Source organism: Pagrus major, chromosome 18, assembly GCF_040436345.1.
Source record: "Pagrus major chromosome 18, Pma_NU_1.0".
In the NCBI taxonomy this organism is placed as follows: Eukaryota; Metazoa; Chordata; class Actinopteri; order Spariformes; family Sparidae; genus Pagrus; species Pagrus major.
This window is the reverse complement of record NC_133232.1, coordinates 4,231,568-4,255,387: the sequence shown is the minus strand read 5'-3', so window position 1 is coordinate 4,255,387 and position 23,820 is coordinate 4,231,568. Positions and strand designations below refer to the sequence as shown.

General features: G+C 40.9%; 2 protein-coding genes across 3 annotated transcripts; both read right to left on the bottom strand.

The window, feature by feature from the left end:
• Positions 1-912: 912 nt before the first annotated feature.
• immt (inner membrane protein, mitochondrial (mitofilin)) lies at positions 913-14,906 on the bottom strand. The gene is made up of 14 exons (XM_073486787.1): positions 14,757-14,906; positions 13,560-13,627; positions 12,684-12,873; positions 11,988-12,129; positions 10,686-10,775; positions 10,156-10,317; positions 8,647-8,780; positions 6,958-7,061; positions 6,234-6,369; positions 5,510-5,639; positions 5,149-5,372; positions 4,807-4,938; positions 3,490-3,619; positions 913-1,997 (listed from the first exon to the last, which is right to left on the bottom strand). Exons 1-14 carry the CDS (start codon positions 14,796-14,798, stop codon positions 1,390-1,392), a joined length of 2,292 nt encoding a protein of 763 aa, XP_073342888.1. The 5' UTR covers positions 14,799-14,906; the 3' UTR covers positions 913-1,389.
• Positions 14,907-15,725: 819 nt separating this feature from the next.
• slbp (stem-loop histone mRNA binding protein) lies at positions 15,726-20,839 on the bottom strand. Of its 2 annotated transcripts, none has more exons than XM_073486973.1 (8): positions 20,681-20,839; positions 18,990-19,133; positions 18,569-18,682; positions 18,386-18,457; positions 18,094-18,216; positions 16,988-17,143; positions 16,751-16,859; positions 15,726-16,461 (listed from the first exon to the last, which is right to left on the bottom strand). In XM_073486973.1, exons 1-8 carry the CDS (start codon positions 20,737-20,739, stop codon positions 16,390-16,392), a joined length of 849 nt encoding a protein of 282 aa, XP_073343074.1. In that variant the 5' UTR covers positions 20,740-20,839; the 3' UTR covers positions 15,726-16,389. The 2 variants fall into 2 exon arrangements, with proteins under 2 accessions (XP_073343074.1, XP_073343075.1); XM_073486974.1 differs by having other exon boundaries at positions 16,300-16,461; positions 18,386-18,451.
• Between the last annotated feature and the right edge of the window lie 2,981 nt (positions 20,840-23,820).

Below are 23,820 nucleotides of genomic sequence, written 5' to 3'. Positions count from 1 at the left end.
TTTTTCTTTGTCCATGTGATCAGCAGCAAACTTCAATCAAGCTTTAAGGTGTCATGTCTGGAGCAAGGGCTTCTTTCTTGCACAGCATCCTCTCAGCTCATGGTGATGCAAAACACTTGATTGTGGACAGTTGCCTGTATCCAGCAGCTTTTAATTCATTGCAGACTTGCTTTTTGGTGGTTTTTGGTTGACTCGTGACCATCCTGACCACTTTTCTCTCAGCAGCAGGTGATAGTTTGTGTTTTCTTCCTGATGGTGGCAGTGACACAACTGTGCCATGCACTTTATACTGACAAACAGTTGTTTGTACAGTTGATCTTGGGACCTGTAACTGCTTTGAATTTGCTCCAAGTGCCTTTCCTGACTTGTTCAAATCAATAATGTGCTTTTACAGATCAGTGCTGAGGTCTTCAGACTTTCCCATTGTAGTGTTTGTGGCTGAGTCTAATGGGTGTATCAAACAAGCCCTATTAATGAAAAGTCAATCAGAATCACTTGACACTTGAAGTTAAGAGGCCATGCTACAAAGAACATTTGAGTCACACAACTTTCTATAATCACCAAAATTGATCCTTCAAGTTACCGTATGTATATTTTTGATCCAGCACATTTGGTCACATTTTCAGAAGAGCTTTAATAAACTCAATATTGAACCAAACTTCATGAATGTTTTTTGTGACAAAGTAGTTTGTGTTCCTCTCATTCCATCACAGAAAAATGAGAACTCATTGGAACTCAAGTCTGCCATGAAACACGGGTTCTTTACAAGTGGATGTAAACTTTTGACCACGACAGTAGCACACACTGACATTCTGCTGTTCAACTGCAGCTGATTGTCTTTGAATATTCAGTACTTGAAATGCAGTCCTTTCAACAGTAGCAAGGGAGGAATTAAGACGTTTACCACTCGCATTCTTGTTGATGATTTATTGTAATGTGCAGTATTGACAAAAATAAAATGCAGCATGATAAATTCTTTAATCAATGATAGGATTCATTTTCCATGCCAAAATTACCAGAAATAAATAGCTGTACTAAACCTGTAGGCCTGAATTAACAAGAGTAGATTGAGAGGATGCATTAAATCATATTTTTTTACAAATTACTACCCACGGTGACTTAGTGCTTCATTACAAAGAAACTTATGTTGCATCTTAACATCCATCACTTGGTTAACTTCAGTTAACATAAAGGAATACAACAGTGAAAAGGGGGTATGTGAGTATCAAGCACTCTTCCTGTTGTGAATCAAAGGTGAGTACACCTACCTCCACAGGGATGTAAGCTACAACCACTATCAAGCTACCTTTCAAGCCTAAAGTGGGCAACTACTTGACACTGGAAAGAGATTTTTCTTTAAGGATTACAAGGCTAAATGAGAGTGGCAGCCTATGGAGCCTGGGTGGTTCCTAACCCCACAGCATTTGCGTAAGCAGACAGCAAGCTGACTACCTGCCTGGTTTCCAGTGTGAGTCTGGCCTCAGACAGCCAGTCCTCCACCACTCTCCTGGCCTCTCCTCTCAACTGGTTCACCAGTTTAGCTGCCAACTCCAGATCCCCATGCTCTAAGCAGAAGGTTGCATATGCCAGAAGCTTGAACGGGTCTAAATCCTCACTGCTCAACTGGGCAGGTGGGGCCTTCTGTTTATCCTCAAACAGCAATGCAGCTTGAAGGTAGGACAAGAAATATTGGTACAAGGAGTTGTGAGATTCGTCAACGAGGGCAACCCGGCGTGCCAGCGATCGTAGAGAGTTGAAGCGGGCACGGAGAGAGGCCTCACTGTACACGCCGCGGTGCAGGGACTCTTCTGGGAGAGCTGATGACAGAGCCAAGGCAAAGTCGTTGTCGTGGCAGCTGTCTCGCACAGCCTGAACAGCGCCCTCTAGAGGCACGGTGGGGGAATCAGCATCAGCAGTCTTTAAAGTGTAGTTGAGAGCCTCCACAGAGAGCCAGAGCTGGTGAGCCTTCCGGGCCTCCTCCTCTGCTACCACATGGCCTGAATTCAAGAGACAGGAAGGTGTTTACATGACAGGGTTTAACAGAGTACGAGATGTGACATCAAGAGACCATATTTCACTTTTCAAAGCACCTATTCTGACCCAGGTCCATACCTTTGCATACTAAAAGATCGAAATGACTCACTACATCACTGAACGCTGTGTACAAGCTGTCTACAACTTGGTTGTGCTCTGACCTCTGCTGGTCGAAAGGTTTAAGTCTGTTCAATCTCTGACCACACCAGTTTATTGCTAAAACAAGATGTTTTTCATACTAAAAAGATATTTTCACATTTTTACATGATACAAAAAAAATGTATCTGATTATACCGGCTATACCTAGTAGTGGCATAACTACCAAAGAAATCATTTTTGTTGTAACAATAAACTGTTATCTTCTTATAGCTTCAAATGTTTCATGTTTTAACGTGATCATTTTTACTGTTATAAGATGAAAAGATATTATAAAGTGAGTATATCTTGTTTTAACATGGAAATATCTTGTGTCATAACAACAAAACAACAGGTTATCAGGAGGTGAAAACAAAAGTTTGTTGTTAGAATAATGTAAAAATATCTTTAAATGCTATAAATCTTATTATAACATCACAATAATGTCAGCTGTTAGTCAATGATCAGTGTTACTTCCCTGAGTATCCTGACGACCAGACAAAATGGAGCTCGTCTGTTGTGTGGTTCATGTATTCTGCAAGGCATTGTATTGTATTCTGTACTCGCACTGAGTTGGTTTGTGAGAAACTGAAAACTCCACTCTCTTACAGTACATCACTCCACAGATGTGTCTGGATTGTGTTTTTGCAACACACACAATCAACAGGGTGAAATGTTGTCTCAGCTGATTATCTGACACAGCATGAAGACATGAAGTATCTGAACAGGTGCTCAAAAGTCTGTAAGCTTGTACTTCAGTGTCAACTAATTAACACTTAATATTAATGCTCCTCAACCCATTTTCGGTTGTTACCGAGTGATGTACATTTACCGAAGTACTGAACTAAAAATAAAAAGTTGAGGTACTTGAACTTTATTTGAATATTTACGTATTCTACTATTTTATACTCCGCTACATTTCAATGGAAAATATTGTACTTGAACATTTGACCAATGATCATACTTGTTTTAATGACTGATCAATCTCCTCTGCTTCAGTACTATGGAGAGAGTTACACCTTACTCCCCAGAGGAAACAGAATTTAATTTTTAGCTTCTGAAATAAAAATGTTTAGACGGCCTAGATGGAGCTCAGGATTTATCAGGAGGGCGGTTATTTCATGATTCTGGACTGTGTGTGTGAACTTTTGGATGTGTAGAAGAATAATAATTAACATTAGATTCAGATCAATCTTGTCAGCCTGTAGAGAGATCTAAATGATCAATTTAGTTAAGCTGCTGTGCCTCAGGCCTAAATGCGCACAGCGAATCGCTGCAGGTAATGTAATTATTATTTTGGTGTGTGCATGTTTATCTTACTGTCAATAGCCTCCTCCATCCCCTTTAGTCTTGCATATGCAGTGTTCATATCCAAAGTGAAGTTATCAAGTTGTTCCTGGCTCAGCTGACGGTAGTGGGTCTCCTGTTCCAGCAACTTGCTGCCCAGGACCTGAACAACACAGACCACAGCAGAGCTTTAAAGGAATGTTTGACAGACTTTAAGAGACATGAACCACAACAAGCAAGTAGTATCCTTTTTGACATATTTTCAATTGAAAAATGGTACAAAGAGAATATATTAAATGTTAAACCTCATCAACTTAATTGATTATTGTAAGTATTTACTTATTGTGAATTTGATACTGGCCACCAACTGCCTTCTTTGATGGAGGCCTGGTGCAGGCTTAACCATCAGATGTCACTTGTGGGCTTTTAGACCATCTCTTTCCAACTGAGCTGCCCCACTGTGACTGTAGTTTAATAAATATATTAAAAATTAGGTCTGGGATGATATGCTTATCTCCTGATTTGATAGGGTTAGGGTTATTCAATATTATCACACTATATTTGCATTTTTGTTTTTAAACTGGGCTAACAAGAATAATTTTGAAAACAAATTGAACAGTCTTCTGCCCCTTTGAACAAAATGAGGGGGAGGCAGAGTGCATTTCTCCAGCAACCAATGCAGTCCCTCCACAGGCAGCTACAACACCCAGCCATGCCTCCACTCATGTAACCCTAATGACTCTCATAAACAAGAGTTCACACTAGACATTTTGTTTTGACGGCCAATTTGTCTATTAATATTACAGAATTCAGTCCATATAAAACAACTACAGGACATGTGTTTTTTTTTTTAAAACAAACAACTGATGCTTGGGGCACACACTCAAAAGTGGATGGACAGTGTTTTCCTGATGTCAGACTTTTAATATGACGATGCTGACCATATTATCATCACCATCTTGTTGCTACTATTAACATTAACCCAGAAGCACATTTAAAAGTGTTTATGCATATTTGTTTATAAGTAACTGTATATATTTCTAATGTTTGTGTCACACGAAGAAGTTCACAAACATTCATTTCGTGACACAACCCATAATGTGTAATGACAAATAAATCACCTTGAATTTGGTTATTTAACATGCTATTAATTCATTATTTCCTGTATTTATTTGGCATATTTCGGACAGGACATTTTAGCTGTTCCTATTTCCATTCGGCCAATACAGGCCAACATTAAACCTGGTTGGGGGGGTTAACAACCCACATAAGTTTGACACATAAGCTTGACACAGTGTCTCAAGTTTTTTGTTGTCAGTGTTTTGTAGAATTGTAGAAATGTTTGCACACCTGCTCAGCGTCAGCTCTCAGCTCCTGCTCCTGGACTTTGAGGACATCTTGGACGTGGTCTGTGTGAGCAGCCGCCTGACGCCGCAGCTGAGTCCTCATCTCTGCCTCCATCACTTCCCTTAACTCAGACAGCTACACACACACACACACACACACACACACACACACACACACACACACACACACACACACACACACACACACTTAATTAATCTGTGTTGTTGGAACAGTTACACTGATAACTGATAACTTGGTAACTTCCAGTCATCTCCTGGCATCTGTTTGTTGCATAACACTGATCAAGGTCAGCAAACCACAAACCACCTTCTCTCCCCTCCATACCTTCCTCTCCTGCTCCAGCCGGGCTTCCTCCTTGACATGCTGCAGGGAAGTGTTGACAGCTTTCTCCAGGGCTTTCTGGTCCTCCAGCTTCTGCTGCTCAAGTGCTGCATCAATGTGTATCTGTTCTCTGACTCTCTGCTCAGCAAGCTCTCGATTCAGCTGGTCAAGACGACGATGTGCATGGGCAATCAGGGCATTCAGGTCATCTGTTGACAGTTTACCAGCTCACAGAAAAATAGGAACACAATTATTTACTTTTACAACTTCAGGTGTTTATATTGATCAGGGAGAGAACAATTGTGTCCTAATTCTATCTCATGTACTAACAGTATAGTGTGTGTGTGTGTGTGTAAGGTCTTACTGAGCCCCTTCCAGTTGGCCTGGATCTCTGGAGTGAGGCTGCTTACTTCCCTCTGGAACTGTTGTTTAGCTTCATTCACCAGTTCACTGTACTGGGAGACAATCTTTGCTTCAGACTCTGCAGAGTGCACCTACTCACACAGACACAGACACAGACACAGACACAGACACAGACACAGACACAGACACAGACACAGAGTTTAGCAGTTTTATGTACTGGCAAGCAGAACTGCCAATATCCTTAAAAACAATAAAAACACAGGGACATTATTTTTGTTGAGCAATCAAGAGCTGCTATGGGAGCTGAACTAACGGTTAACCACCGACAATAAATTCGACCAATTTCGCATGTCGGCTGATAGCAGTAAACCCCAATTAGCAGCCTGCAGGCCAGATCTGGCCCAGGAGAGCCACACGTCTGGCCCACGCCGACTCAGTGACACTTTGCACTTTGTCTTAATGTGAAATGATGTGTATGTGGCTCTGCTTTAATTTGACCTCATCACTTGACCCTCGCCCTTTTGCGCTAAACACGTACATCCTGTCTTTATGCAAAATGAAGCTAACTGGCTGCTGGCTGTAGCTTCATATTTATTGGTGAGATTGAGAGTGGTATCAGTCTGAACATTAATCTCTTAGCAAGAAAGCAGCAAAATGAATCTTCAATTATATTTTAAAGTCTTTTCATCTGATCTCTGCACATAATGTACAAACATTGTCCTCACCTTAGTGACCACTTTGTCCAAGTCCACCACCATGTTATGGAGATTCTCCTCTGCCGCTAAAACCAGCGGGCGAACAGAAGCAACCTTCAACCCTTTAGACTTGTCAATCTCTGACTTGAGACCGTCCAAAGCTTCACTACAGGGAGAGAGACACAGGATGGTTTAGGGGAGGAAGAAGTCTGAGAAGAAAACAGTTGCAAAATTTTGAAGTGAGTCAGGGTAATGTTTAGGATGGGAACACAGGCTTATTCTAAGTGCTGTATTGTTTTGTATTGTATTGTATTGTAGGCAACTGGACATGTTTCAGTTTCTTTAAGACGTTTCACCTCTCATCCAAGAAGCTTCTCCAGTTCCATTCAGGTGTGAATGGTTGTTAAGTTGTCTGGGGAGGGAACCCCAGACAACTTAACAACCATTCACCCCAGGGCTCACCTAGCCTTAGCAACCCACATGAAGGCCGGTTGGGTCAACGACCCACAAGTGGCCCTAACGACTCTGAAACTCAGAGCTCACACGTGTCCTTAACACTCTGTAAAGCCCTGATGTGATCATCACATCTTTCAAATGATTCTTAGAGAGGAAGTTCAGGGATGCTCTTGTCTGAAATTAGAAGCATCTTCCTTAACAACAAAAGATCAAATTCTTATTATAAAAATTGAGATGGAACAAAACAACAAAACACTGTGTGTGTGCATGTGTGTATGCGGTTCGACATAAGTCTTACTTAGCTTTCAGCAGAGCAGTTTCAGCATCAGTCACAGCACAAGTTCTATCAGCAAGAGCAGCTTCTAGATCTTTCCACTGGGCTGACTTCTCCTGCGGTGGAACCTGGATTCATAATAAGAGTAATCACTCTACTGCAAAATGATTATGCAGCACAGGAAGTACTGGCAAGAAGTTTTGTGGTTAGGTATAGATGATTTAATTACCAATAACTCTTATGGCCGTACCGGTTACTAAGAGACTAAAACATGAGCTGAATGCCATTGGTTGCCAAAAACTAGAGATACGGCGTTTGGGAACAGAATCGGCCAGTTTTCAGCATGATCGGCCACGACTGGTGACCACACAGTGTCAGATATAGACACACTCCGCCCGCCCCCTAATGAGACGGACAGTTGGTACGGACAGAGAGGAACAACATATTTTGTTATTTACCTAATTTATGTGCTATCGTTTGATTTCAGCTCAGTGTGAGAGTCTTTGCTGGGTTTCTGCTGACATTTAAGGTCGCTCTGAGAGCTTTCTCTACTCTCCTGTGCTGTCGGTATGTTTCACTGTGGGAGCAGAGTCCACAGAGGCACAGAGTGCAGCATTGACAGGGACGTTACTCGAGCTGACACAAGGGTTGCTGTTTAAGATCTGTTGCACCTGTTTTATTTTGGGAAAGTAAAACATTGTAGCTGTGGTTTATAACTTGCGCCTATTCTTTGACGATATATTCAAATAACAACACAGATGCTCCAATGTCTCATCCAGAGTGGCCTACTTTTTATTCCGCTCACATCAACTGCAGCACTTTACAGATTTCTTCCGTTTGTACCTTTCACAAACAAAAGTACTGCATATGCCAGTATATACTATGTAAATGCCTATAAAGGCGAACTTAAATTCACTTAGACGGTTTCACCAACAGGACACTTCATATAATAGCTCACAACATGTTAGATAAAGTGAGAGAGTTATACGACAATTCATTTTCAGTTGGATTCTGTCCAGTGCTAGAGCACTTAATTCTGAGATTTGTTTGAGTGAGAGTGAGAGAAAGGTCCTGTAACCTGGTGCAGAAAATGTTATATAACAGTATAGGATTTGTTGTGAACATACAATTGAATTTTCCATTTAAGGAAAGTTTAAAAAAATGTTTGTGTATGCCGTCAATACTAGTACTTAGAAAGAAAGGAAAACAGAAATGGCATTCTACTATCGTCATCATTAGGGCTGCACAATTAATCGCAAAATATTCTAAATCGCGATATGACTATGTGCAATATTCAAATCACAAGAACTGCAATTTTATAAAAAGGTAGGATGTGTCACAAAACAGTGTTTTAATGAAATGTTATAGCGCTGCAGAGACACTCTGGCCTACACAGCTTGTTCTCCAGATGTAATAAAACAAGTTTGTTTGGCAGAGACCAGGAGAAATGCCACATCAGCATTATTTTACTAGCTTTTCAGTGACAATGAAAATTGTGACGTAAAATTTAACCATCCATAATAATCATGAATTATATCCCAATCTTAATATCTGTCAAAATAATTGCAATATCACTTTTTGACCATATCGTACAGCCCTTCATCATCATTGTTCCATTTTAGCAACAGATTCAATTTTGTAACTTTCAGCACAAAATTAATTTATTACCATTTATCAAAAAATGATTTTGGTCAGTGTCACTGTGTACTGTACCTCTGCTTCCATAGCCTCCTTCAGTTTGAGTGTGTGCCGTGTGATAGCCTGCAGGGCTGCTTCCTGCGCTCCAATGGCCTGCAATGTAGCTTTAGCTGTGTTGGCCAGTGAGTCTTCAAGACTGGCTGATACAGCTGCAAAACAGTCAGACAGGAAAGATCAGAGGTTGACAGAGTGTAGAGCAGGGTGTAGAGTAGAAGAAGAGAATCCAGAGTGTGTGCAAAGAGGGGTAGCTACACAATGCTCAATTAGTACATTCAACTCAAACTGACAATAGACAACTTTTTTGCTTTAACTTATCATTCTGAAGTAAATACTGATTGCACAGTGTAATGGCTAGAGAAAAATAACATCCTTGAATAGACTGCAAATGTATGCTATTCAGTCTGCCAATGGGCTGGATTTCTCCTCCAAAAATGAAGGTTGAATTCAGCACAAAGGAAGTGCTTCTGCCATTGCCCAACCAAAACAGGAAGAGGCACCGTTTTCTCTGATCACTATCCCCAGGTAACGGTGGAACAACTGGAATAACTGTGGAAACTCTACACTGCAAAAGAAAAGAACCCCTCTGACGGAGGAGGCAAAGACGGTGAAGGGAGAGAGTGATAGAAACTGAGGTAAAACACGAGTGAATGGACGGACATTTACTTGTTGAACTGTGTTTCCTCTTACCGCTGGGACAGGAGACAGTTCAAAACCAGCATTCTTATACTAGAACGGTAAGTAACAAAACCTGCCTACTTATTAATTCAACAGCGTGTTTAAGTCTGTCTTTTCACAGCACTGAGATCAGGGTGCAAATTGAGATTCTTATGGGTTTGTTATGCTTTGGACAATAGCCAGGCTGCAAGCAGTAGCCATGTTGCTACTACTGTGGCACTGCTGTTGTCTTTGCAACAGCAGTGCCACTAGGAAGGGGGTGTCTGTTTCAGCTTTAATTTGACTAGCTACTTGAAAAGCAACATTAGATTTGTTTGTTCGTTTTCAATGATTTGCCAATAAAGGAAGTGTAGTGTAACGGTATGACCGGTTGCTTGGGTTGCTTTACCTCTTGTCAGTTTGGATTTATCACAGCTACTGCACAGTCCCAAGAACTCAAATGTCCAAAGTCTCCCAGACTTATACTAAACACGGCAAAAGAAAGAATATGAAGGCCACGCTGCCAGCTCAGATAGGACAGTCTCACCACTTTAAAAAGGTAAATGAAGGGATTGGTTTACGAGTTGGGGGTGTCTTATGGAGGGGTGTGTGTGTGACAGCCTCCTGTGGTAGTGACAGTATGTTACGAAGGAAACATGCAGGTAGAAATTATGAAAAAATGTCTAGAAGAAAGCAGATATGTCTGCACACAGAGATAAATATGTTTTTCCACCACCTCTATTAAAGTTTTATATTCTGAACAGTTTGTTATATAATAGCATAAACTGATTAGAGTATTTCCCATTAACCATATGACCGATTATCCTATACAGTGTGTGTGTGTGTGTGTTGTCGTCGTTGTCAGCCTACATGTTAGGATTTCCTGTTCCTCCTGGTCTTGTTGAGCCAGTCTAGCCGTCACTTCTTCTACTGGACGTTCTTTCAGTGGTTCTGTTGCCGCAAGAGACTCTGTGTCGGGATGAACTACTGCTGTCACCGGGGTTTCCTCATGGGCATGGCATTCTTTGCACTCTGGAAACAACATGGACACACACTCATAGACACAATGTAAACTTATGTCCTCTACCATAGCAATCCAGTAATGTGACACGTACACACTGTAGAACCACAGACACCTTGCTAGATTGTATGTGAATTACAGGTGTATTTTGTGATTTAACCTCTAGAAGGTCTACATTCAAAGGCTCTACTGATAGCAATATCTATAGCTCCCAGAGAGTCACTGAGTCAGTACCAACCCATTGTCAACTGTAATGATCAAATAAATTAATTTTTCTACCTAACTGATACAAACATTTATCCATGTGTTAACTTTAATATCCAAAGAGCTTTTACTTTCAGATATCAGAGTGTGGACAGGTGCAGCTCGATGATATTACCTTTGACTGCTGCTTCAGTGTCACATGGAGCAGGGACTGATGGGACCTCACTTATGGCTGAGATAATATGAGTCGCCTCTGCTGAAGCCTCTGGATGGGACACAAATTCAGAATGACGCATGCAGTTTGTGAGGTTGCACATACGTGAGCCTGTGTAACAAAACTGAACGTGTAGACCTTTGATGGGCCCTTGAACAAATCAAAGGAACACAATGCTGGATGCTATGCACACTGAATTTCTGAAATTATAGTAAAATAATTTGGCTTTGAGATTCTGGATTTTGTTGCAGAAGGTCTAAAGAGTTATATTATGTTCATTTTTTAACATTTTGGGATTCCTTAGTTGTGCTTGAACAGGACTAAAAAAACGCCAATTGTAAAGTCAAAGAAGGCCAAAACAGACTAAGACAAACATACGTCTTTGTTGAAAAGGAAAACTAATCAATTGCCAAAATATTTGCCAATTATTTTACTGTGATCGATTAAAGGACTGAAGGGCAACACACATCATCGGTGGATGACATTCGTAAAAACATCCACACCCATTGTTTTCTATGAGCTGCTGAGAGGACTCCCCTTTCATAAACCTGTCCACTCCAACTTCACACTGGAGGATGTCCAGCAGCTGCTGGGCAGGGGCACCTGGGGGTGCACACGATCACAGCGGCCTCTCCCGGTTAACCAAAAACACACATTAATGTTTTTTACATGTTCTTTTTATCTATTCTTTCTTTTAGTGACCTTGTTTTTATGGGTCTTGTCTGCTGAATGCTGTTGTTTAGGAGAACAATGTTTTGCTATGGATGCCAAGTGTGTTTTATGAAAGTGACAGATAAAGAACTCCAGCTAAGGATATCAGAAAAACGGAAAAGGTCTTGAAATCAAACCCATCTTCAAGAATGGAGACACATTTGATCCCAACAACTACAGAGGCATCTGGGTTAGTAGTAACCTGGGGAAATGATTTGGCAGTATTCTAAACGACTTCATCATTGAGGAAAGTGTCGTAAGCAAAAGTCAGACTGTCAGAGAGAGACAGGCTCTCCATGACACTGTCCGTGTGTGTTGCCCTTAATTGTTTCGGCTCTAAACTCTAGAGTAAGAGACAGGAGCACAGCATTCTACAGGAAAACTTAAGTGACAGAAGACAGCTTACCCTGAGAAACCTCTGAGGGGGCATACAAACAACAGAGTCCACGTAAAACATTGACATTTCAACAAAACTCAAATTCATCATTTATACAATAACACTATATAATAAGATCTCATGGCTCAGTCTTTCTCCCTCGTTTCCATACGTACCTTCGATGCTCTGTGTCGGCTGTGTTGGGACAGGACTTGTCTCGTTGGCTGAACTCTCTGCCGCCTCCCTCACCTTTTTCTCTGACTTGGTTTTGGCCTTCATCTGTTTTTCCATCATTGAGGGAGGCTGCGCCAACTCCATCTAAACAGCAGCAACAGCAGCCATTTTAGCTGAGGCTTGAGAGTCTCAAAATGTTTTTGTAGAAGTCTCATCTGACAATCATTTATGCACAAAGTCTGTGATTTAGATGTTTTAGGCATAGAACAAAAGCAAGTAAGGGTGCTTGATTGGCCGATAGTTTGGGTGGTGGTGAAGTGATTTTTACGGGTCAGAGCTTAGCTAATCTTGACAACCTGTCTGAGTGTCAGATCAGTCAATCAAAGGTGCAATCAAATATTTTCTACTTCCATTTGCACTGTAGAGTTGAGTAAAGAAAGGACTGAATTTTGACCCGCTTTTGTCTAGCTGGTACATTCTCTTAAAATATGCAAGGATGAGCCCTGAGAACAGATCGTACTCAGGATCACCTAGGGACGTGTGTAATTTAAAGTCATTGGCTTTATTTACCAGCTCTGTTAAGGAGTGGGATTTTCTCTTTCACACCCTATTGTATTTTAAAACAGTCTCATCTAATGCAGAAGAGAATCCAGCTGACCTTAGTGCATAGTCAAAATATGCTGTGAACCAATCCTGACCTGTTTTTTGATGGGGAGGCTGTCATCTTGAGAAGCAGGTCCCAAAACCAAACCAAACAGCTGGTCTGAGTATGGGACATTTTTCTCCACAGCTGCTCGGAACTTGTGGTCCCATGAGGCGTAGAGTATCGTACCTCCAATGCCACCGCCTACTGTCACCAGGCCGGCAGCAACCACTTTTGCAGCACCACTGTGGTGGAAGAGGACAGCAAACGATAGACATTAATCTGCGGTCAATATGTAGTGTGTGTGACAATGGGTATATCCCAATTCCCTTTAATCCATGTTTGCCTCACTTGCGTCCTTTCCTTATGTCTTAAGCCCCTTTCACAGATGCACTGTATAGATTTATCCAGAGTTTACCCAGAGGAGCTGTATGTGTGAACTTAAATGTCTGCATTATTTGCCCCAGACTGGAGTGAATTCACAGCAAGGGAGTGGGCGTGTCGACGATGTGTAATCTTCTGTGTTAGTGCTGGTTTAATCAGCTGTAACACATACTCAAACATACACTGGGACATGCAAAAATGCAGTTTAAACTGCTCATCGTCAAAGTTCTGCGAAACATCTGTCCAGAGTATTTCCCCACTCGGTCTCTCATGCTTCCATATGGCCAGTTTTGTTGTTCAGGCCTACAGTTAACACAGATATATGCAAAATAGCAAAATATTAAACTTGGGAGTGATACACTTAAGTTTAATCTGTTATCTGTCTTCAGTCTGGCATGAAACTCCAGTGATGATGACCCAATGCCTTGCCATCATCAAGAGGGGTCAATTTAATGTGTGAGCTGCCCATATGACTCACTTGAAACTTTGCACAATTCATCTCTGAACAGTGTGTGTGTGTGTGTATGTGCGCGTGTGTGTGTGTTACCCGGTATCTCTTGCAGTGTAGTGCCGGCAGTGTTGCACATTGGTTAACCGGGTTCTCCCGAAGTTGTTCTAGAGAGCAGGCAGGATACGGAAACAGGGAGTGAGAAATAAAGTCAATATTAGACAGACAGCTAGTTCATGCAGTGTTGCTGCTTGACGTTATAGATGTATATAGACATTGTGTAGATTAGGGTTGTGCCGACACAAATACAAATACAGTATATGGCTGTGTTACAGTCCAAAATGCAGTATCTGGTTTCCAAGAACACACGAGTCACCACAATCACAGTGTAATGACCTGAACAAAGCTTACTTACTTATTACAACATACAAACACATATTGTGATGTGTGCTCAACAGCTCTATCATACTACAGGCACTATAACTGCGTTATATAGGCCTACTGTATATTTCTTTCAGTACAGAGACAGCAGAGTATGCAAAGCAATCATATTATCAGTTTATACAGACGCCCGTATTTACTTGTGTGCGCTTGTGCCTGTCGGTTAAACCTGAGCGAGCCATGTGAGATCACTGGTCCCTCCTGGTGAACTGCAGGGCTCACTTAAGAAATATGACTCTGACAGGTCTGCAGTGAGCTGGGGCAGACGGTGGGGCTCAACAGAAAACGTGGTTAGCTCAATCATCTTGCAGCTGACATGTACCAGATATGAACTTTTTTCTTTTTCGTTTTTTTTTTAATGACTGAAACCTACGGAAATGTTGCTGGCATTAGCCATATTTAAAAATGCTAACGTTAGTTTTTAACATGTAAGCTTCATGACGCGTTTACTGACATGAAAAAAGGAGTAAGGTCGACAGTAGTGTGTTTGTGAGGTCGCAGATGAAGTGTGTCTACCTCCCAACTAGCTAGCTCATGTCCACTAACTTAGCTTTAGCTTGCTTATGGTTCAAACGTCAACGGCTGCATCTGTCATTGAAGCTAACAGCTAGCACCGACATTGTGCTTTTTTCTTATCGGCTCTCTGATGCCTACGTAAATAAAGAGCCGTGACCTGTCAGGATGTCGGGGCAGTTAGGGAGGATTTGAAGGTAAATGATCCAATCTTGTTCACAATAAAAAATCCGCTATGGCACCTTGAGCCAGGGTCACTGAATGACAACACGATAATGCCGACACGGTAGCGTTAGCTCGCTGCAGTAAAGGAGTGGTTACTGGCGCACACACGAGTCTTACCCGGGCTGTGACATTAGCGCCTCTCAGACAAGCCCTCAGCATGGTCCTCAGTCACCTTTCTTCTCAAGCTCGAATCAATTTAACCTTTACAGTAACAGTAAAGTTCAATTCTCTTCTTTCCTCCTCTCCGTTGTCGTTTCCCTTCTCCTTCTACCTTGTAACTCAGGGAACTTAAACACTTGTGTGCGCAATACTGCCCCCCTTCGTCAAAAGCAGAAATACACGTCTCTTAAACGCACCAAAAACAAACCCCCTGCCTCTGGTAATATCATTGCTTATTGAGAAAACACTTCATATAGATTCCAAGTACTTAATGTTTTCTCATTCTTGTTTTCTTCAGCTGTGTAAATGTTGTTGCATCCCTCAGTAAGCAACGGAATAACCTGAACAGCTGATAATGAACACTGTTCCTACTAGTTTGTTTTCTTCTTCACCCCTGACTCAAACTTTCTTTAACATGGACAGCTTTTTTGGGGCTCAGTGGGAAACTATACATGTACTTTCATTACAGTACCCTTGAAAACTGTGTCATACCTAAACCTCATAACTGCTGATGTGCAACAAACTGAACTGCTTGTTGGAAACCCCCACACCACACATCAGAAGAAACTAACCTTAACATTACCATTATTTCACTAATGCGAAAGAACATTTCTGTAGAGATCCTCATAACAAAAAACGCATAAAGGAGTTATGCTCCTTAATGATGTCAGGTCACTTTCCATCATGAGGCAAGAATTGCGTTTTTAACCTTTTAGAGAATTGAGTTATAACATTTCATACCAGTGCTTTAATAAAACCCTACCCAGCAGGAGCAATAGACGTGAAATTGGTTTTGGTTCTCAGGTAAATTTACAGGGCTAGTCATCATAAACAACACAACTGTTTTCATGGAGCAATGGTGCGTTGAGTGTTTCTAATATAAAGCAGACACAATAATAATCTATGGTCATAAAACACAATGAGACGTTCAAGTTTGTCTTTTTTATTTGAAATTTTTCACAGAGGAAACAGCAATAAGAAACAGTAACATTTGAATTAAAAAACAGCCTATGTAAAAACAAATCACAGCCCCACATAACTCAAGTAATTCTCCTTAGAACTTAAAATAATACACACAATGTTGTCAAAATGAATCATAAAGGGAAAATATGTTTGCCTTTGGTTTGCCTATTTCCATTAAGCTACTAGGTTGAGTCAGTATTCTTGCAGTATATTAAGCAAGTATGAGCAGGGTTTGATTTAACATTTGCACAACTGATGTCTGCTATAGCAGACCACAGATCAGTGCTACACCAAATCCTAAACCATGTAAACTGAATGAAACTTGAAACATGCAACGCAATGTAAAATCTTGCCATAATAGAAACCTCCCTGAGTAGATTAGTCATTTGTAAAACGTCCCAACCTACAAATTAAAAAGGACCGATATAAATGGAGAAAGAATAGTAAATATGTTCCAGTGCTGAACTAATAACTGCCAGCTAAGACGCACATTGTGATGCTGTGCAGATGCAGCGTTGCATCAAGCAGATCAAGTAGCTGGTACCTGGAACAGAGTCACTCTGGGTAACATAGACGGCAATGAGGAGTAAACAAAAACCATTTGAAATGTGTGTGAAGATGGGGAGAGCTATGCAATGTCAGGTTCTGTTGTGGCGTCTGTCTTCTGTACTTTAACTGGAGTACCCATACAGTCTTCACCCTGAGCAAGAGAGAACAAGCAATTAAGGTCAATAAAAATGTTTATAAAGCATTTCCACACCACAGATTTACTACAACATGTAGATCGCACATTGTATATTCCCAGCAAGTAACATTTTTATTTGTAATTTCTGGCAGAAAACTCAATAGATTTCTTAGGTTTTTAGTGCTATTAAAACTCAACTGTTTGTTAACTGTTTTCTCTGCAGTCACAAACATGTGTTTGTTGTTGTTTCAGCTTTAGATGTGCTACAATTATTCTAAAAAAAAAAAAAAAAAATCAAACTCACCTCCAATGAATGGTTGCGTGTTGTGATAGAGGCTGGGGCACTCTCGCAGTCTGAAAGGGTTGGGAAGTCCAGCTCAATGTCCATGACATCATCAAGACCCAGCTCGTCACTGGAGGAAGGAACGACAAACACATGAGCATGACTGACAGCTGATTGGGACTGTACAGAATGTGTACTGTCAGTTCTTTACAGGCCTCAGGTGACCTATATCTTGTTGAAGGCCAAATATCTTCTTACATGTTATCGAGGACTTTGTCTTGGCTGCCCTCTGTTGGGGGGTCCCAGGCATGCAGTTTGACCTTCCACAGTTTGATCTGCTGGTCCCATGAGCGACGGCTGTACTTCCTGAACTTATTAGGAGTCTTTGGGTGAACACCTGGCTGACGCATGTGTCTGGAAACAAAACAGGGAAGTTAATAGTTTGTAAATGGTAAATTACTCTTTAGAACAACACGTGACAGCACCAGCACCGAGACCTTTATTTCTTTCTCCTACAATAACCATCTCTGCCTCTACACAATAGTTACTTTTGACTATAGGACTGGGACCATTACAAGTTAAAAATTAAAATTTTATATGGTTGCATTCATTAGAGTTCCCCAATCTGGGAGAAACATCGCCACACAGAGCCCCCACAGTTCTATATGCACCAGTTCCAGTCTCTCTCAGTGGCACTGGTTATACCTAACCAGATGTCAGGTAATGTGAGTTTCATTGTTAATGTTTTCATAACTGTACAGTAGGGTTAGGCGATATATATTGTTATCATGACATGAGACTATCGTCTCAGGTGTTGGATATCGTGGTATGGCATACAGAAGTGTTGTCTTTTCCTGGTTTTAAAGGCTGCAAAGTGATGTCATTTTCTGAACTTACCAGACTGTTCTACTTGTTCTAATATTTTCCATTACCCACCAAGTCATTATATCTCTATAACTGATGATTAATGATCAGACCCACGCTGACTTCTGCCTCACAATGATTACTAATCACATTAGCCATTTTCATCTGAAGCTAACGTCTGCAGCCATAAATAATAACAGCAAGCCCAGCTAATCAGCAAAGATCTGAGGAGGGCCGTCAACTTTGCCGTCCAAATCTGAGAGGTGTGTGCAGCAGAGTCAATAAATGACATTAACTTTTTCCGATACTTTACTCTCTCTGTATTAACAAAAATGTCCTTTCAGTTGTAAAAAATAACTCATCAGATAAGACGGGCATTTTTTCAGGAGGAAGCAGCTGGAAAAACTGTTTTTACTCTGTGGACTTTACTTGACTTTAATATCTAGTGCTCATAATAGTTTCAAACCTGTATGGTGTGCGTGTTTATGTTGTGGACCTACTTTGGGACTTCTTTGATGTATCGGTCGTAGGCCAGTGTGTTCTTGCCATAATTGATCTGTTTCTGTCGTCGTAGCAGCACAGCCTCATCCGTCTCCATGTTTTCTCCATCTCTGGAGTCACAGCTGCATGAGATAGACAGGGTTATCAAACATTGACACATACAGACTCAACAAATTATCTTCATATTAATTGTCTGCAGCATGTTGACCTGCATTCAGAGAACAATGTTTAACCAGAAAATGAATATTGTAGGTTTAATAATCATAAAAGACAGAATGAGAGGTGACATACCTTCCAGAAGAGCCAGAGGAGGCCTTTCTCTCTCTCTGGGTGACCTCTGTACCCAGTATCCTCCTCCTGTAACTGAACACATACACTCAGTGAAGATTGGGAGTCAATCTCAATACATATAGTTTTGAATGACTTGAAGATAAAATCTAAGTCTAATCTAAAATACAAGCATATTTTGCTTACCGTTGCATGTCTCTTTGTACATCTCTCCTCATCTCATCATCGTCCACCTGGCTGCCCCAGTCATCCCGTCTATCACAGCGAGACACTGGGCCTGTGCCTTCGGGAGTGGTGAAACTATTAAGAAAACAAAAAGTGGTACATACCAGCACAGACAATTAGGGGATTATGATTTTTTTGTTGCCACAGTGCCAGTAAATATAGTCTAATGTAGTTTAATAATGTGAGCTTTTTATTTTAGGCAATGGCATTTGTGCTTCAAAAGGTCATGAAAGCAATGTTCACTTATGAAGATTATCTTGCTGAACATACTGGAAGTATAGAAACTACTATTTGTCACAGAGATTATTTCTGCAAAAATCAGTGGGCGAGAACCAGGGCTGCTAAAGTCCTCAGGCACTCCACTGTTGGTATATACTCTTACCTGGCATGTCTTTTGTCAGAGTTGCTGTAGCTGGCGTCAGTGTTGCCACCGTTTCCCCTATCACTACCATCAGCCTCTTTGTTGGCCCGGAGGCTTCCATCGACCCCTCTCTTCCTGCAGTGGGACCACCGGGACAGTCCATAGCTGCAACACAGGGAAGACACTTAACATACAAGCATATGTCCTCATTTTAAGAGATCTTCATGACAAGCACATCAAGGAAGGGAACGTTTCAACCGAGACCGAATCACCCAGTAGTCTACAAATACATTCTACTCCCTCCCCATGGGTGCTACCATTGTTGTGTGACCACAGAGACATGTTTTATGAGGTCAATGTCATAGATGGATGTGCTCTGAGTTCAAAAGTAGGAATTCTGACTTCAAGTGTCCTTCCATTGTACTTTTTCTAGTAGGGGCAGGAGGTTCTGAGTTGTCTTGAACGCAGCACAATGCAAATGTTTCTCAACAAAAACAAAGATGACAGCTTCAGCTACCTGGTTAAGAAACAGGTTAACAATCTTAGTTATAGTGCAACAGAGGGAAAACATTTTCATCCAGATAAGTTAACGTAGAAGAGTTTTTAGAGTTCTAAAAGTGCCACCAGGTTTTTCTTAACATCACCAGTTTATGAACCTTTAGTTAGTTTAAGTAACGTTAAGTTTAAGTGGGCTTTACAATAAATCGATCTTTACCTCCTCACACCAGAGCTCTATTGTGTAATACAATACAACATTTCCGTTTACAAGTAGGGCTGAACAATTAATCGATTTATAATCAAAATCGCAATATTGGCAAGTGCGATATCCAAATCACAAGCAGATGCCACTGTTGGAGTGAGGCTAAATGTGTGGCAGACAGCGCTATAATGAGGTACTGTCCTGCTCTACAAATGTAAGAAAACATGTTTATTTGCTACAGACCCCGACAGATGTCACATCGGCAGACTTTAATAGCTTTTTCATTGGAATTATAAACTGTGATGTAAAAATGATCATTCCCACTAATCGTGATGCAGCCGCATTTAAAAGCTTCTCCCGCCACTTGCTGCTGACTTCCGTTTGTTCATCCATCCATTATCTAGCCGGTCATGTTGTGTACTGTTAAGTGTCGCGAAGCAGGCATTTAACTTCGGTAGTATCATGAGCAACGTTAACTAACGTTACGGTCAGCTAAACACCTGTGCTGTCCATTATATCCTGTCCAGGTGATTAACTAAATAACCCTTCAGTTATCCGCACACTCCGACCCGGTGTTAGTGTTCAGCGCCTTTCTCAGCCTTTCTTCTCATGTTGAACAGGCTGTGTGTCCCAATGTTACGAGAACACCCCAACAGGAGCAACTTGTAACTAGATAGAAATAGTATAGTAGTAGTTAAACAAGCACTCGCAGCAAAAGGAGAGCTGTCGACAGCAAACATTTAAGCTTAGTGGTTAATGTAACATGGACAGACAGCTATAGCTACATTAAGCTTCAATGTTTAAGCTGTGTGCAGCGTTCGCTTGACTTATAACGTTAAAAACCAGAAGGTTAGATGTGTTTTGTAACAAGCAACACATCCAGTTAACTTACAGAGATATCAGGCGGAACAAGGACCTCAGCTAAACCAACATAATGGACTGGTCACAATGGAAGCTCGTAACAACGATGTTTAAAGGAGGTGGAAGTACAACATTAAAATTACACACTTACCTCTTTTTATGTTCGCTGTTGTCAGCTTCACGGTGTCTGCTTCTGGTCCAGTCCGACATTTTCTTGATAATGAGTGATAAAGCAGTCCTTCCTTGCTCTGGCTCCACAGATACAGATACCCGCCAACTGAAAGACGCGCGGAACCAAACAAGAGACGGTCAGGAAAGAGACGGCGGGAGGGCGGCACTCACTTCCTGTATCCGTGTCACGTGGGTCCCATCACTGGCCCGCCCCCTCAGGAGACTGGACAGGTCCTGAGTCTATTTATGCCAATGAGCGACACACACACACACACACACACGCAGACACACACGCACACACACACACACACACACAAACATTTATCCGGCTGTAATCTTGAAGACCAAACATTCTGAATTTCTGATTAATGATGTCATCCTACAACGTAACAAAATACAATATGCATTTAAGTGTATGTAATGCCTTAATCAAACGTATTTATTATACTTTTTCTCATAAACAACTTATTGAAAAGTAAAAGCTATGCCCAACTGGAAGACCTTGTGGGTTATGGATGAAGTTTATTATGTCATAATAAACAGACATCTTTTGTGTTTTGGATCAGATTGACTCCAGCCAAACCAACTGTAGTTTAGAGTGTTAACCCAAGTTACACTTCGTACCATCAGCAAGCATCACATAGTTCAGGATGAGAGCACTTTTGGCTAAATACTGTACAGTATATTTGAACATACAAGGAATTTAGCCTGGTAGTTGCATGTTTTAAAGACAGAAAGAATAAGACGACCCACAAGTGGCCCTAACGACTCTAAAATTCAGAGCTCACACGTGTCCTTAATGACTCTGTAAGGACACTCCCATACAGTGTTTAAAAGCCTGCAACTCCCTTTTAGTTAGTTAGAACTGAAGAAGCCTCTTGGATGAGAAGTGAAACGTCTTCAAGGAATTGTAAGAAGTCTAGTTGCCTACGATACAGCACTTAGAATATTTATGATGATTTACAAAGCTCTTACTGGCCTGGCAGCTAGAGGCTTTTACCTGTAGAGGTGAACTGGTTTTAATGACCTATATCATATTTTGGATACGTATATATAAGTCTTTGATCACCACAAATAGATACATTGCCTCACTGTTATGCATTCTGCAAACAGATGTGTTTAAAAACTAAAAACAGTATTAATGATTTTAATAGGGTCTAGCATGATGAACATCTTAACAACATGAGGAGGGGGTGCTCAAGCAGTCCACAGGGGCCAGAATCAACAGAAAATGAAAGTTGTTTGTTGTTGCTTTCAGCTAAGTTGCCAAGTTCATATTGAATATTAAATGTATAGTCACTGTATTGTCAAGGTAAATTCACAAAAAGTTCTACACAACATGCACGCAGACATGATATTATTAGAAAGTCTGCCCAAGGTTCTCAGATACTGTGATTCCACCTTGGGAGTCTGTGTGTGTGTGTGTATGTGTGTGTGTGTGTGTCATCATGGCATGGACCTGGACACCTACTGTAGTGGGAACCAGCCACAGAAGCTGTTTTGAGTACTTTGCCTCACGTACCTCACTTACTCACAGTTACACAGTGTGATACCTTCACAAAACGCACTTATTCCGAGTGGCATACTCTGTCTCACACTAACTATGCAATCACATTCTTGCCTATTTTCTGTATTATTGCACTATGTAATTGCATTCATATTTATTTATTCTAACTTCCACACCAATGTTACCTGATTATATTGTTTGATGTACTGTTGTTATGTTATGTGTGTCTTGTAAGGTGTCCTTGAGTGCTTTGAAAGGCGCCTTTAAATAAAATGCATTATTATTATTATTAATAATAATAACTGTGCAGGATGCAGTCATGAAACAGGTGTGTAGTTGAAATCAAAATGAAGGCTGAGTTTGAAGATGACTGTGGTCTGACCGATGATTACTGAGAACTCCTGTAATAATGTAGTAATGACTACTGAGTACTCATGGGTCAACATGTTAATGGGCATCATGGCTGGTGTGTTCCTGCTGCAAGATGGTCTCTAGTTTCCTTCTCACAGTGTAACAGAATTCACCATTACCTCTTCACCAGAGTAATTTATGATGTAGTGCTAATGTCTAATATCATTGTAATCCTTGATCATCAAAACATAGGGGTAGACATCACCTTTTCTTTGTTGTCATGTTTGGTTCACGAGATATGATGCAAAATACATAATTCACATATAGCAGAAAGTAAAATGGCAGCCATGGCTGCCAGATGACATTTTTGCAAAGGCTCCATATCTGAAAATCTTCAGGCCCCCAAACTGTACACCTGTACCAAGTTTCATGCTTCTATGAAAAAGTGAAAGATTGTTTGACATATCCTCTGGACTATGTTAGATATGATAGAATTGGAAGACAAGGTGGAGGATGTGCAACTTAAAATCATTTAAGTCAAGATAATCTCATTGGTTATCAAAGAAAGAGAGCTATGGCACAGAAATAATTAAGTCATCCAAGAAGAATGCTTGGAGACAATTCTGCTCCTCCATAGGCAGAGAAATTTGACTTAATGACATTTGGTCACTGGTCAAAAAAATGAGTGGGTAAAGGAAATCTGTTAAATTCCAGGTAGATGGAGAATATCTGGCAATTACAAATAAGCAAAAAGCAGATTCAATGGGTAAGAAGTTTGGAAGTGTTTAAGTGAAATCCATAAACAACAAAAAGATGACATTTTAAGAGCTGTAACAAAGAAGAAGTATAGTAATGGACCATTCCTTGACATGGATATTACATTACATGGGGTACTATTAATATTAATCATGTATTGTAGAATGTAACCAGAAGTACTTGAAACCGTGAGGCTTCACACTCGGTACAGTAGGTGGCGACATGCACCTTTACATATTGGTTTGCGATCCGCCATTAAACTAGAGAAGCAGAAGAAGCAGCAGCAGCAGCCTCTGTTTTTAGTGTTAAGCCCCACTGTACCGTTCTCCATTGTCCCACCTTGGCTATTAGGGAAGATAGAGATACACATACACCTTTTAGAAAGGAAGAAAGGGAAAAGTATAAATAGGAATCAGGTTAATAGATATATAGAGGAACATTATTCAACATTTACTGAAGTATATACTGATGCATCAAAGACAACTAACAACAGAGTAGGAGTTGCG